Source organism: Falco rusticolus, chromosome 18, assembly GCF_015220075.1.
Source record: "Falco rusticolus isolate bFalRus1 chromosome 18, bFalRus1.pri, whole genome shotgun sequence".
Taxonomy (NCBI): Eukaryota; Metazoa; Chordata; class Aves; order Falconiformes; family Falconidae; genus Falco; species Falco rusticolus.
The window spans coordinates 2904324-2918894 of record NC_051204.1 but is presented as its reverse complement, the minus strand read 5'-3'; the positions used below and the strand labels follow the sequence as shown (position 1 = coordinate 2918894).

Here is a 14571-nt window from a genome sequence, read left to right as displayed (position 1 = left end):
GCAGCCAGGACTGATCCTGCAGCCGGGGCTGATCCTGCAGCTGGGGCTGATCCTGCAGCCGGGGCTGATCCTGCAGCTGGGGCTGATCCTGCAGCTGGGACTGATCCTGCAGCTGGAGCTGATCCTGCAGCTGGGACTGATCCTGCAGCGCATCCAGCGCCTCTCTCCAGGGGCCTGACTTTCCTCCACGTGCAGTTCCAGTTCACTGACAGCAGCTGGGTCGTTGCCGCTCGGCAGGACCAGTGTGAGCCCCCCGTGCTGCCCCCCACCCTCTGCAGCCCTGAGCACCCCGGCACTCCCCTGGCCCCACTCCCTGGCACAGCGAGGCTGCTCCGTCCACGCTCCATCCCTGGATCAGGCCAGCCTGGACCAAGGGTGCTGAGTGTAGGGGCAGGTTTTGGCCGTGCCCACGTTTCCCTTTGCCCGGGAGCATCAGCTCTGGTGTGAAGCGGGACGAGGACAGCAGGAGGGATCCCGGGTGCCGCCGCCTGCCGGGAAGCTCCTTGGGGACACGGCCATGGCCGGCAGAGCATGGACATTGCTGGTCCATGACCGAAGGTCTGCCCTGGCAGCCCCCGCCAGGGGCACAGCGCTGCTCATCCATCCTCCTTCAGAGCACCCCCGTTTGCACACATGATCCTGATTCCTCAGCCTGGTGCCTGTACCCCGGGGAGGAAGGATCGAAGCATCGCAATGTTTTTGCATGTTAGACCCCGTGGCTCCCCATCGCAGGGCAAGAGGGCAGGGGGCTGCCTGCTGCAGCGCTGGATGTGAGCTCTGCCTGCTCAGCGCCATGGTGCACTCACAGGGTAGCGGTTCAAGGATCTTGACCTGAACTTTCTCGAGGAGGAGGGAGATAAGTGATGCATTTTCACTGGCTGCTAATCATTAACGCCTTGTTGCCTGTTCCCCCACCAACGGGCAGCTGCCCGTTTTGCTGTGGTAGGCAGTGGCTGGGCACCCCGTGCCGCTGCCATGGGGTTGCGTGTCCGTGCACCAGCAGGATGCACAGCCAGGGCTGGGGAAGGTGATTTCTCTTGCCAGGCTGACCCTGTGTCCTCAGGCTCCTGGGAACAACTCCCCACATTACTCATTCCCTGCTACCATCCCAAGAGGACCAGGACGGTAAAGCCGTGGTGCCAGCACTGCTGCCAGCGACAGCACAGCGTGGCCGGGGGGAAAGGCTGCCTGCAGGGATCCGGCACTATGGGACCAGTAGTGTGTTTGGCCAAGTCCCCACAGCCAGGGTTTGATGGGGCAGTTCTGTGCAGGAAGGAGTTAATGTGGGGGAGCTGTGCTGGGAGGAATGCCTTCCCTGGCTGGGGACCTTATTTACAAAGGTCCTTTAACCCCACACCAGACATCAGAAAAACATCTCTGGCAGCCAGGAGCTCCCCGGAGCCTCACTCTCTGAGGCTGCGGGGAGCTCCAGAAGTGACTTGGAAATTTTCCAGTTATGCAGAGTCCTGGTTAAATCAGCCTGGCAAACGTCATGGCAGCTAGGTGCTTTCACCGGCTGGAGGTTTCAGCTGAGGTTGGGGCGGTGGGCAGGCACCCTCCACTCCACACACCACCCAGTCTATGTTCCTGCGCATCCCTGCGATGCTGCGGTGGTGCCTGGGGTGATGGCAGAGGGATGGGAGAAGCGTCACCATCACCGCTCCGGGCCACGGCAGCGCGGTGCTGTTCGCCTCCCTGGTAACGGAGCAAACGCTGGTTCTGCAGGAGCAGCCGAACTGTTGTACCGGGCAGGATCGGGCTGCAGGATCCCCCCACGTGTGGACACGGTGCAGGGAAGGGTTAAGGCGCTGGTGCCCGAGCACCCCACGCTCAGCTCCCCCCTCAAAGCCTGTTTTTCCCTTTTACGTAAGTTGTTCCAAACATGTTTGTAACAACCCCCGGGTGATGCACCTTTGGCAAAAGTGGTTTGGGGTCCAAAGATCAGCGCTGGGACAAGCGACCTGCCCGCGGCAAACAAGACCCTGCAGAGTATAAAACCCTGGCAGCGCAGAGGCGCGCGGGACAGCCCGAGCGGCACCGAGGGGCCGCGGCCACCGAGGAGGATGGAGACCACCATGAACCACCTGCACGACACGGGCATCCAGGCAACGCGCTGGCTGCAGGAGCGCTTCCAGGGCTCCCAGGACTGGTTCCTCTTCATCTCCTTCGCCGCCGACCTCAGGAATGCTTTCTTCGTCCTCTTCCCTATCTGGTTCCACCTCAGCGAGCTGGTGGGCATCAGGCTGATCTGGGTGGCCGTGATCGGTGACTGGCTCAATCTCGTCTTCAAGTGGTGAGTGGCCCTGTGCCACGGCTCCCTCCGGGCGTGTTGGCACAGCTGGACTAACGCGGACCAGATGTGCGCTTTCAGCCTTGACACTGGTGTAAGACAAAGAGCAGAGTCTGGCCCCCAGCTTGGCGGTGGCACTGGTTGCGCCTTCCCGAGCCGTGTTTCCAAGAAACCAGGCAGGAGGATAGAGCCTCCTGCAAACAGACCCCTTCGCCGTCAGCTGGGGCTGCAGTTCTGTTTGGGGGCTGCATAGAGCCCCTTGCCATGGGGGGCGGATGGGGGCAGGGCATGGAGGCAGCCTGGCACGGCTCTGATATGTGGCATCAGGACTTGGAGCTCCTCCAGGTAGTTTCCTGAGTGTTTCCCATGGGTAAGCCAAGATGCGGATATCTCCATCCTTTCCACGGCTGGTAACGCTGGTATCGCTGATGCAAAGGGAGCCATGGTGGGGAGCGTGCAAGGGACCCAGCCACTGCTCTGGGCATGGGACAGCTTCGTCGGCAGCGCCAGTACCGCGGCGCTGATCCACCCTGGCAGGGTTCGGTGTCAGCAGGCAGCTGTGGGTGCCGCCCCCGCGGGCAGTGGGCTGTGGCACAGCGCGGTGCCATCCCTGCAGCTGCATTTCAGCATCCCAGGGGCCGGGGGCTGAGTGTGCCCCCCCTGCACAGGCTGTGTCCCACGTCCCTGTGGCAGCACCCAGCAGTGTGGGGCGGGGGGAGGGTGCTGGCTCTGTGCCTGCCCCGCAGCTCAAATCCCTTGGGATGCCCATGCTGCCTGCACGTGTGACAGGGACCGGTGGCCTCTGCCTCTGTTGCCACCACGACACAGTTGCTCTTGGCCTGAAAAAGAGCGAGCGGACACTGCTCCTCTTTCCCAGTGTGCTGACTTGCCCCCAGCAAGTTCTTACTCTTCCCCTCCAGGGGCCGGGGATGGGGACACAGACCCACAGCGTCAGCTGTCAGGACCGAGTGACCAGCTGGATGCTGTGCCTGTTGGGATGCCCTGGACCGCTCATGGGTCCTTTGCCTCTCCCACCTCCCAGGCCAGAGCTGAAACCACAGCTGTGCCCACCTGCTCTGGTGCCCAGGACCCCTACAGCTCCCTTTCTCCTTTCTTTTCAGGATCCTCTTTGGGGAGAGACCGTACTGGTGGGTCCACGAGACCGACTATTACAGCAACACCTCTGCCCCAGAGATCCAGCAGTTCCCACTCACCTGCGAGACCGGCCCCGGTAGGGACCCCAGCCCTGGCGTTTGCCCAGGGGGACCTGCACGTGCAGCTCCCCACTCCGGGTCTGTCCCCACAGGGAGGGGGGGTGCGCTGGCACGGCCACAGCCGCGGCGTTGGGCCCCACCATGCTCCTGGGGCCGCCGGCCGTGCCTGCAGACCTTGACCCTCGGCACAGACGTGGCGGTTCAGCACAAGCCCCTGCCGGTGCTCAGCCACTGCCTTGGCCCGTGCCGGGGCTGTGCTCTGTGCTCTGACCCCGAACGCGAGCAGCTGCTCCATGGGGAAGTGGAGCGACTTTGCCTGTACTTTGCCCGTGGCTCTCCGTGGGAGCCAGGGAAGGGCTGCAGGCATCCCCGGCGCGCTCAGCGTCAGCCGTCAGGCACGGTCGGTGCCCTCTGCCCAGCCTCGCCTGGCAGACAGGCCACGGAGCCGGAACGATGCTCCCACAGTGCCCCTGCCATGCTGTGCCCTGCTCCAGCCTTGCCTGCGCTGGGGACGGGTGCTGGGTGCCATGCCAGCTGGTGCTGCAGCCCCTGGTGTTGGGGCTGCTGCCTGGGAGCCCTCGGACGCAGCCTGCTCTGCAACGGGGTCTCACCTGGGGCTCTCTTCTGGCCCAGGGAGCCCCTCTGGCCACGCCATGGGCGCAGCAGGCGTGTACTATGTCATGGTGACAGCCCTCCTCTCCACTGCCATGGGGAAGAAGCAGTCGAGGACACTCAAATACTGGTAAGCCGTGCGCCATCCTGGGCAGAGGCTGCTCCAGAGCCAATGGGCGCGCAGCCGAGCCCGGCGAGGCACAAGGCTGTGGACAGAGAGCTGGGATGGGTCCCCCTGGGTGGGCTGTGCGTGAGGGTGGGCTCGGCAGGTGGCCAGGCACTGCTGGGGGTACATGACGGTGGTACCCCAGACAACATGAGCCAGCTCTGGCACTGATGTGGCCGCCTGCCCCTCGCAGGGTGCTGTGGACGGTGCTTTGGACGGGGTTCTGGGCAGTTCAGGTCTGTGTCTGCCTGTCCCGGGTCTTCATTGCTGCCCACTTCCCCCATCAGGTCATCGCGGGGGTCATCTCAGGTGAGTATATTGTACCCCTGTCCCCTTCCCCACGGCAGTGCTGGACCGCAACACCAGCAGCACTGGATGCCTGCCAGAGCACGGCTTTGTCCCTGCCCTGGTTGAGACACGAGTCCCAGGGGGACGGGCAGGGTGCGGGGGGCTGCTGCTGGGCTCTGAGGGGCACAGGCAGGGCAGGCTTGGGGTGTGAAAGGGTCGTCACCAGGCGAGGGAGCCAGCCAAGGGGCACAGCGGTGGCCGTCGGGGCAGTCAGCACCATGTGGAAGCACCTGGGTAGCCCCTGGCACATGCTCCCCACCAAAGTGCCCAGGGCTGCGGGACCCGCTCAGCTCCACCGCCCCATGGCAGGCGATGGCTCGCTGTTCAGCGCCGCCTCCTCTCCCCCTTCTTTACTGGCAGGGATGGCCGTGGCCAAGACCTTCCAGCACATCCGCTACATCTACCACGCCAGCCTCCGCCAGTACCTGGGCATCACCTTCTTCCTCTTCAGCTTCGCCCTGGGCTTCTACCTGCTGCTGCGGGTGCTCGGCGTGGACCTGCTCTGGACTCTGGAGAAGGCGCAGAGGTGGTGCACCCACCCCGAGTGGGTCCACATCGACACCACCCCCTTTGCCAGCCTCCTCCGTAACCTGGGCATCCTCTTTGGGCTGGGGCTGGCCCTCAACTCCCACATGTACCTGGAGAGCTGCCGGGGGAAGCAGGGCCAGCAGCTGCCCTTCCGCCTGGGCTGCATCGCCGCCTCCCTCCTGGTCCTACACCTCTTCGATGCCTTCAAGCCACCCTCCCACATGCAGCTGCTCTTCTACATCCTCTCCTTCTGCAAGAGCGCAGCCGTGCCACTGGCCACCGTCGGCCTCATCCCCTACTGCATCTCGCAGCTCCTGGCCGTGCAGCACAAGAAGGGTGTCTAGGGGTGTCCCCGCAGGTAACGGCATGCCCAGGCAGGTGGCCGCCCCGGCTCCAGGCTTGGGGGCACCCAACAGACCATGGGTGCACCCCAGCCACCCCACTAGACCTGCACGGGGTGACTCCACACCAGGAGCGGACCACGAAGGCTGGGCTGGCGGCGCTGCCGGCTGGCTCCTGCAGCACGGACCCGCAATGCCAGTCGTGCCGTAGGCTCGGGCGGTCTGTGGCCAGCTGATGGCACGGTGAGCCCCACACTCCCAGGGCTCTCCTGCTGCCCTTCCCATGCCCACGGGTGGGGGTCATCAGCCCGGGACCCAGCAGCAGCAGCAGGAAGACCCTGTGCTCCCCTGCAGCTGATGGGGACGTGTCACCTCCACACTGCAGGGCTGGGGACGGCTCCACCGGGAGCAGGGTGCTCACCCATGGGTGCTCAGGGTCTGCTGGTAAGGCAGCTGTTACAGGAACAAGCAGACACCGTGATCTGGAGATAAAGTGCCGGCTTGCGGGAGCCCCCCCAGCCCCGAGGTGTCGGGGATTCACTGCTGCGTGAGCAGCATGGGGTACACGTATGCATGTGTGTGTATACAGAAATAATGTGTATCCATACACACACATACATACGGGTGTCTGTAAACAGGGGGATTTTATTAAAGCTGAAGGTGTGTTTAGCTGGTGAGTTCAGAGATGTTGGTGGCCGGTGAGGCAGGATGGGGGATCGGCTCCCCGGCACAGGGGCTGCTGCTGGCGTTGGAGGAAGGACGTCTCTCCTGGTGCCCTGCTCCTACCATCACCTGCCAGGCTCAGCCAAACCGCCGGGAAAGGCAGCGCCAGGCTCCCTGCTCCTTGTTGCCTTTCACCCTTGGGTGCAAACGCAGCCAGCACAGCGGGGTGGGGACAAGCTGCTTTTTGCACCATTCATCCAGGGTCTCTGGGTGCACCCTGTGCCAGGAGACACACTCCTGTCACCTCAGATACTTTCTCCCGGCCAGACTGCCCGTGTGCATGCACGGCATCTCCCCCAAAACACCAGTTCCTGCAGCATTTAGCCCATACCTCGCGATAAGCATCACCAGTGCTCTTTGCTGTGGCACCCAGGACGTGCCACCTCCCCTGCCCAGGTCCTGCAGCGCCTTTGGGAGATGGTGCCCAGCATCCGTTGTCTTGCCATGGATGGATGGGCCATCAGCGCCTGGTGGGAGCCCCCTGGCACCGAAACAGCGAGAGCTGTCAGGTGGGAGGGCACCTTCCCTCTGACCAAAGGGCACGTCAGCAGAACCCCACGCTAACACCCATCCACACTAAAACACCTCCCACGGCAAAACGTGCTGCGGCTCTCGCTCGGTACGGAGCTCAGCCTCTGTAGAAAGGTTACCCAGATCAGCACACACACATCCCCCCCAGTTTACTCCAGCTGGGAGCGGCCAGGCTCGGCCCAGTGCTTATCCCGACCAGGAAGGATCAGTACGGGGCAACCAGAGCCGATGGAGGGAACAGCATCCGCGTTAGCTGCGTGTGGACACCCTGCGTGCTGGGGCTACTGCCAGCCTCTGTGTTCGTGACAGATAAATCTCCTTAGGGCAGAGGTTTCCTTTCTATTTCTGTTTATTAACAACACCTGGAATGAACCTGTCATTTTCTAGCAAGAAAGTGGGAAAAAATCCCAAATTACCTGTGGTGCTTTTTCACACTGTGGCTCCACAGCGCCCTTCAGTCTCTGCAGCCGAGATTGCATCAGCTGCAGGACCCAGCCTGGCAGAACGGACAAGCTGACGAAACACTGGGGGGTAGCTCACCCTGATCCACGGGGAGTTTACACCTGCATTAGCTGGAGAAAGTCCTGATGTTCAAAAACAGACGGGTAACAAGTGCACCCCAGCAAGGGGAAGGATGCCAGCCGAAGGAGCGCCCGCTCTCCGGTCCAGCTGCCCTACCCCAGCTGATGATCCAGGGCTGCGCCCTTTGCTGCGCCCTTTGCTGCGCTTGGCCGAGCCTGCAGAAAGCTTGCCCCCCTCCGGGCCGAGGCACCGGGTGGGGAACAGCCCCCTTTCGCTGAGCGTTAGCGACGATACTCCCTCAGAAATGAGTTTGGTTGCCGGAGACTTCTGAACTCACGTCCTGTTCGTGTGGTGGGAGCTGGAGGGGAAGAGGGGAACCAAGGCAGCTGCAGTGGGGACGGGAGATGAGACCGGGGGTGACCTGCTGGAGGACAGCTGCGGGCTCGGTTCCTCTGCCAGCTACCCCACAGCGAAGGCCAGGTACAGCGTGCTGGAAGGCCGGGAGTAGGATCGGGAAGATGCCACCCTGGGTGCGGTGAAGACAAGGCACCACCAGCACAGCCTGGTGCCCGGGCCCCTGTGCACAGAAAGCTGCAGATTCTACTTGGGGGACTCCAGGAACAGCTGCTGTTCGAAGGGGACGCTCAGGAGCCGTAGGCACGGGCTTGGACAACGCCACAGTTTGAGGACTAGCATAGCAAGCGGTGTGTCAGCTGTATGCCACCCGTCACTGACGGTCCCAACTTGCTCAGAGCAATGCTCAGGCCAGGTTGCTGCTTTTCTGTAGGGGCATTTCTTACCGTGGAAAACAACTGAACATGAGATATTCTTGCAGAGGCAGAGGCCACTGCTGGGGAGAAGAGAACGGTAATGACAGCTCAAACTCACAGTGACAGAACTGAAGGAAATGTTCGAGCACATACCTACAAGAAACGCCCAACGTGCAGCTCAAACAACTTTAATAGGGTTTTCTGTCTGCCTGCAAACCAAGGCACCGGGTGGCTGCTTCTATCCATGCAGAGTGAGCGGGTGTGTGTCAACATGGTTCTGCCAGGCCAACTGGAAACGGATCAGATTCCCTTTTGCAGCAACATATTCGATGGTACCGCAGTGGAGCTGTGGGACCGCAGTGACAAAGCCGGTGTTACCCGCCAGCTGCTCCCGGCAGCGCTGCAGCTGGGGCCACAGCGACCACTGAGCCCAGAGCTCAGCAGCGACCCTGCACGCTGGGCAGCAGCGAGGAGCCGTGACAGTGGCATCAGCACACACACCCTCAGACCTCCTGCATCCGCAGATTTCCCAATAGCCAGGAAAAAAAAATGTCAGGTCCTTTTTTTTTTAAGAAAGGGCTCATGGAGCCTTGGCCTTTGGTGCCCTCTTCCTTCCTTGCTCACAGGCTTGGTAACATCTTGTCATCTTGCCTCCCAGTTCTGTAGGCAGCTATAACCGGTGAGCTTCTTAGTTTGGTCTTTTAAGGGGGATTTACTAATCTGAGCATCCCTCCCATTCCTGCCTGATTTCATCCCTTCTTCTCCCTACAAAATTCCAGCAGCAAAAGCCTGATTCATTTTCCCTGCGATTGTTGGCAAATACCATACTCAAACTCTCTGCTTCATACCACTGTTCTGATTTTTTTAAGGTCATCCAGCTTGTAAGTCTGATGTGCTCACAAAGCAATTATTCCTCAGCAACTGGTACAAAGTAAAAAGCCACAATGTACTGCAAACAGGAGGGCCCCGCTCTTCGTTTTAGGAAGCCTACAAAGTAGTTAAATAATGACTACTTTTAATCACTTAAGACTGTGTACCATTTGTCTGAAGAAATGAAAGATGCCTTGCAGCAAAGCCTGGATGGCAGACGCCCTCCCCCAGTTTTCCACGAGCACCAAATCAGCTCACACAGAGCATATGCACACCAGCTCCTGGGTTTAATGTCTTTATTCTCTGGGAGAGAAGGTGGTGGAGCTTATGCAAAGCAGGGAAGACTTCGAGAATTGTTCCTTACGCTTCAGGGCTTCGGTGGCTGACAAATTCCTGGAGCAGAGCTTGCACTTCTCCTCGCCGACTCATCTTGGTCGCCTTGCCCTGAAAGCGGCCTCGCTTCCCAGCTCCTTTGCCTCCCAGCAGCTCTGCCACCCTGCAGCAACAGTACGGGCTGAAGGCCACTCGCAGAGAAGAGAGCTGCCCAGCCTAACCTGCTCCAGACCCAAACAAGGATCCGTGCCCTAATTATACTGCTCAGCTGCTTAGTCTGCAACATTAGCATTCCTACTAATTTTAAAGAAACCATAGAACGCATTACCTGGGACCTAAATTCTCAACTGCTTCAACAGGTCCAGCTAGAAGAAAGAGTCCTGCTTCTTTTTCATCTCCCACAGTCAGGAACAGCAGGGTCTCCTGTGGACAGAGAGAAGGGTCCTGCTGTGGAATAACCACTGCCCCCCTGGTCTGGGAAGAGGACAGAGACCCTGGCCACAGGACCCCAAGCATGCCAACAATTCAGCAGTTTGTGTGCATTACCAAGACAGAGACTCAACTTGAAGAAAGTAAAAGGAAAGGGGGGCTTTTGAACCTTTCACGTTCAATCATATGTTGCGGGGGACAGAACAGGTACTGGGGTATCCCCAGTTAAACGCTGGCAGTTGGGCTAGATGATTGTTGTAGGTCCCTTCCAACTAAAATATTCTGTTTTAAAACAGCTGTCCTATCCTATCCCGTCCACATCCAAAGAGGTTCTGTACAGCTCTCGGGGGGACAGGCTCTTCCCCAGGGCTCCGAATTTTCACTGCTGCATCTCTTGGCTGTCGAGGATTCCCCTGCAGACCGAGGCTGCTGGGGACAATCACCTCACTAACTTCTGAAAGGAAACGGACCTGTAGCTTGTGACTACGGTACAAACAGAAGCCTGGCCAGTGCCCGCCTGGGCTACAGCTTGAAGGAAAAAGCCAGTGGTGCCAGGTCAGCCTTCATCAGTGACTCACCTCTGTCCCAATCTCATTAGCGATGATGTTCATAAATTCAGAGTCACCCTCTTTCCTGTATGGGTGGGTAAAAAAAGCACTTCAGAAAAAAAGCAAAAAAACCCCACTAGAGACCAAAATATCAACCAGAAACCAAAGGCCTGATCAAGCCTTGTGTTTTGGCCTCTTGCTGTTAGGATGGGGATTAGGGTTTTTTCTATATATCTAAATCCTCTCTGTGCATTCCTGTGGACATATTAGGAATTATTTAAGTGTTTATCTTTAAAAAACAGAGCTCCTCGGTTTTGTTTAAAAATTTCAAGGGCAAAGAGAAACCAGATAAGACCGTTTAGCTATACAACCAGGAGAATTCAGTGACTGAATTTTATTTACACAATAAATGAACTTTCATCACACAACCTTCCAGCAGGCTGAGGCAGTTCTATTCACCTTGTCTGTATTCTTCCTTGAGAAACAAGCCTGAATAGGTGTCGGAGAGAACTGCCATAAAAGGTGCAAGATACTGTTTTACCCTTTTCCCTGAACTCTCCCATACCTGTGTAACACAAACAGCTGACTTCGAACAGGTTTGCTCTTGAAGTCCCGGGCTATCAAAACAGCAATATCTCTAAGCAGGTTCAAGTTATTCTGAAAAAAAAAAAAAGCAAATAAACTGTGCTGCAGATGGAGAAGTCACTGTGAACACAGTGTTCCCAGAGATCGGAGCAGTTTTCACCATTTCCACAAAAACAGATGCCTACGATTCAATTCCCAGTTATCACGACTAAAGCTCACGTCTACAGGAAGCAGCACAACCTGCTTTTCTGAGCCATCCTCATACCTTCTGAAGCAGTTTCACAGAACTCTGCAGTCTCTTCACAGCCTCTATGTGCTCACCTGGTCCGTTTCTGAAAGAACACAAGGCGAACTTGAATCCCTACTCTAAAGGACAAAGAAAGGATTTCTTAAAGGAGCAAACACAGGTATCATCACAAAAAGCACCGTGTAGTTGTACTCTGAGGCTTATGTGATATTTGTCAGAAGGAACAATAAAGATGAAATAACAAAAGTGGAAAGGGTATTACTTGAGCAGTGAGGTTAGAGCCTTCTCAGTGCTGTGACTTTGTTCGATTGACTTCAGCACTCTGTTTCCTGTCAGGAAAACCAAGTTGGTTTTGTTCTTTTTCCCTTTTTCTGTGCCAAGGAGTTTAATAACCTTAAAAAGAAAATCACCCCTGTCAGAAAAGAACAGTATTTCACTTATACTCACAGAGGTGGCCAGTTCCTACTAGGCTATGCCTTGTCGTGTATATTGACTCTCTGACAGTGAAAATAAACCGATTAAAATCAACCATAAGGTCAACACACAAAAAACAAAGGATGGTGATATAGTGGAATTAATACAATTTGCTAGTCACACGCTGCACTCTGCAGTGCATTTGGATGCCTCTGCCGGGATACAGGCTCCAACAAATGACTGAAAAGACAGGAACACTTAAAGGTGGCTCTAGAATTTTATCTCCACCTCTCTGCAGAGAGGATATCTCATTCGTGACACTCAAAATATCAGTGATTTAAGCAGAGGGAACAAATGGCTAGCCACCCAGCAATGCACCGCCATACTGCAGAGATACCACGAGCCCTCTGCAGAGGCACGGACAGTTCAGAAAACATCACTGCTACAGCCAAGGGCCGAGTTCTGTTAACAAAAAAATGAGCCTGGCTGACCGGACAAAGCCTGCCAACCTGTGTGCAGTCCTGCGGGGGCTCACCCAGCACGGGGCTTCCACCACTCCCTTTACCATCGGGACAATTTCCAGCAGACCGTGGAACTCGGGGACTCCCGCTGTGCTAGGTCTGAATGTGTGGAACGAGGCCCTCGACGGCAGCTCAGCTGCAGCCCCTCACCTGCAAGTCACTCAGGTTGGAGACGTGGGTCCCACAGCACATGTTGGAGTCGATGCCTTCAATGTCAACAACTCGCACTGGCCCCACGTGGTCATCGGGCAAACCACGGCTTCTCACCTAGCAAAAGGACAATGGCAAACAAGGTGACATCCACGCCGCAGTTATTTTGGTCCCGTGGATACCGTCAGTTCTCTCCCCACCACTCACTGTTTCAATTTCAGGGTCATCTGCAGCCAGTTCCCTCACCACCACCGGCACCCTCTCCCGGATTTTCTCATTCACGCTCCTCTCCAGGGTCTCTATTTGCTCTGCTGTCATGGAGGGGGTGTCCAGCTCAATGACACTTCGCTGACGGCCCAGCTCCCTGCACCAATGAAGAACATCTGCTGCTGTAGCTAAGAGCAGTGGAAGGTCCCACTGTGCAGCACTGCATGCCATCCCACTGCTGGGAACGTGGCAACTAAAAACATACTTCCCTCTTCTCCCTGCTATTTACAGCACACCAGATGCACACCAAACATCTGGAGGAGGACAAGACAGAGCGTCCTCCAGTTCAGTCACCTCTCCCAGGCCCTCTGAGCTCAAGGGAAACGTCCAAGGACAAACTGGTTTTGATTTATCAATGCTCAGCTCCCTGCGGCCCAGCACGGTGGCACGTGCCAAGCAAGGTAAGACCGGGGTCTAAGGGAGCCTTTCCCCTCACCATGAAGTCGTTTTGAATCCAAACATCTGTTCGGCGACGGCAGTGATGAGATGCTGTCCTGGAAGAGACGTGCAAGCAACAGCTTTGAGCACCACCGCATACAAGAAATGATTTTCAGTCAGACCGTATTTTTTCTGCTGATGTTCCCCACACCATTTGCAAATGCCCAGCTGTGCGCTTGGCGCTGTGGGGCTTGTGCTGCTGCTTAGGAGCAGACAGAAGAAGTGGCCATCACCCCGTGGGCCCTGAGATCCCGAGAGCCCCACGGCGCACGCTGAAGACTTCGAAGCAGGTTGAACATCCCCTGTTTGCAGCGGGATTGTTCACAAGTCCAGGAGAGCCCGCAGGGGAGCCACCTGCCCTCCTCAGTGGCCCCGGGGATGGACTGGTCACACAGAGCTGTGGGGTGCCCCCTGCCAGGACCTGGGTGGGGACAGCTGGGCACTGAATGCCCCCTGCCTGGGTGAAGCCAGGTGAGGCTCCGCGGCCCCGCCAGCCACCGGACACCCCTCGGTCAGGCCAGGGCACGTACCTGAGTGCTGCTGCATGTGGTCGAAGCGGCGCTCCCAGTCCAGCGACAGCAGCACCTCAGCGCCCGGCTCCAGCGCCGTCTGCACGAAGTGGACGGCCTCGGCGCCATGCCGGGTCACACGCAGAACCGGCACCTCGCCGATGAGGCCGCGGTCATCCGGCTGCGGACACAGGGGGTCAGTGCCGCTGGCCTGGCCCCTGCCCCCACCTGGCCATACCTGTCCCCCAGCCCCAGCCCAGCCCAGCCCCCCCCCCGCCCCCATTGTGGCCATGTCTGGCCCCCACCCGGCCCCAGCCCCCAGCCTGGCCCGACCCCGGCCCCCAGCCCCGGCGCCCCCCACCTGGCCGTACCTGCCCCCCGCCCGGCCCCCCCACCTGGCCATGTCTGCCCCCATCCAGCCCCAGCCCCCGGCCCAGCCCCCAGCCCAGCACCAGCTTGGCCCCGGCCCCCGACCCCAGCCCCCAGCTCCAGCCCCCAGCCCCCGGCCTCGGCCCAGCTCCCAGCTCCGGCCCCCGACCCCGGCCCCCAGCTCCGGACCCCGGCCCCCAGCTCCGGCTCCCGGCCCCCAGCTCCGCCCCCCCCCATCTGGCCACGTCTGTCCCCCACCCAGCCCCGGCCCCCAACTCCCCGCCCGGCCCGGCCCGCACCTGCCCGCCGCCCTCGGGGAAGAGGATGGTGTCCTCCAGCACCACCTGGAAACCGCGCACCGGCTCCCCGCCGCCCTCGGGCCGCAGCTCCGCCGCCCGGCACGACACCACCCGGGTGGCGAACTGCAAGAGACGCGGAGCTGTGAGGGGAGGCCCGGGCGCCCCCTACCCCCCCGCCTGCCCCGCCGCTACCTGTCGGGCCCAGCTGTCCCGCTGGCACTGGAACACCATGGCGATGGCCGGGGGGGACACACGGGGCCGGCGGTGACCGCGGAGGAACACGGGGCCGGGTAGCGGGAAGGCGGACGCGGAAGGACACGGGGCTGGATAGCGGATAGCGGAGGGACACGGGGCTGGGTAACCGGTACGGCGGCCGAGGAGGGACACGGGGCTGGGTAACCGGTACGGCGGCCGAGAAGGGACACGGGGCCGGGTAGCGGAACGGCCACCGCGGAGTGACACGGGGCTGGCGGGGAGCGGAGGAGCACCCGGTGCCGGTGGGGGGGACGGCTCCCCAGTGACTGACGCGGCGGCGGCCCAAGCAGAC

The 14571-nt window shown here is 59.4% G+C and overlaps 2 protein-coding genes across 2 annotated transcripts; one reads left to right on the top strand and one right to left on the bottom strand.

The window, feature by feature from the left end:
- Nucleotides 1-2004: 2004 nt before the first annotated feature.
- G6PC1 (glucose-6-phosphatase catalytic subunit 1) lies at nt 2005-6168 on the top strand. Its single transcript, XM_037411082.1, has 5 exons — nt 2005-2293; nt 3412-3521; nt 4138-4246; nt 4476-4591; nt 4991-6168. The coding sequence occupies exons 1-5, from the start codon at nt 2064-2066 to the stop codon at nt 5500-5502; spliced, it is 1077 nt and encodes a 358-aa protein (XP_037266979.1). The 5' UTR covers nt 2005-2063; the 3' UTR covers nt 5503-6168.
- Nucleotides 6169-8217: 2049 nt separating this feature from the next.
- Nucleotides 8218-14467, bottom strand: LOC119158759 (alanyl-tRNA editing protein Aarsd1-like). Its single transcript, XM_037411074.1, has 13 exons — nt 14217-14467; nt 14025-14147; nt 13378-13537; nt 12846-12903; nt 12350-12506; nt 12143-12259; nt 11320-11450; nt 11076-11142; nt 10791-10882; nt 10256-10310; nt 9577-9671; nt 9280-9411; nt 8218-8391 (listed from the first exon to the last, which is right to left on the bottom strand). The coding sequence occupies exons 1-13, from the start codon at nt 14253-14255 to the stop codon at nt 8346-8348; spliced, it is 1272 nt and encodes a 423-aa protein (XP_037266971.1). The 5' UTR covers nt 14256-14467; the 3' UTR covers nt 8218-8345.
- Between the last annotated feature and the right edge of the window lie 104 nt (nt 14468-14571).

What these genes read in the sequence shown, in the direction of transcription:
- G6PC1 (XM_037411082.1), top strand. Translation starts at nt 2,064, where the DNA reads ATGGAGACCACCATGAACCACCTGCACGACACGGGCATCCAGGCAACG. An exon ending in CTCAATCTCGTCTTCAAGTG is followed by an intron (nt 2,294 to 3,411) that starts GTGAGTGGCCCT and finishes CTTTCTTTTCAG; the next exon opens with GATCCTCTTTGGGGAGAGAC. An exon ending in CATCGCGGGGGTCATCTCAG is followed by an intron (nt 4,592 to 4,990) that starts GTGAGTATATTG and finishes CTTTACTGGCAG; the next exon opens with GGATGGCCGTGGCCAAGACC.
- LOC119158759 (XM_037411074.1), bottom strand. Translation starts at nt 14,255, where the DNA reads ATGGTGTTCCAGTGCCAGCGGGACAGCTGGGCCCGACAG. An exon ending in TCCCCGAGGGCGGCGGGCAG is followed by an intron (nt 13,538 to 14,024) that starts GTGCGGGCCGGG and finishes CTGTGTCCGCAG; the next exon opens with CCGGATGACCGCGGCCTCAT. An exon ending in GGATTCAAAACGACTTCATG is followed by an intron (nt 12,507 to 12,845) that starts GTGAGGGGAAAG and finishes TCATTGGTGCAG; the next exon opens with GGAGCTGGGCCGTCAGCGAA.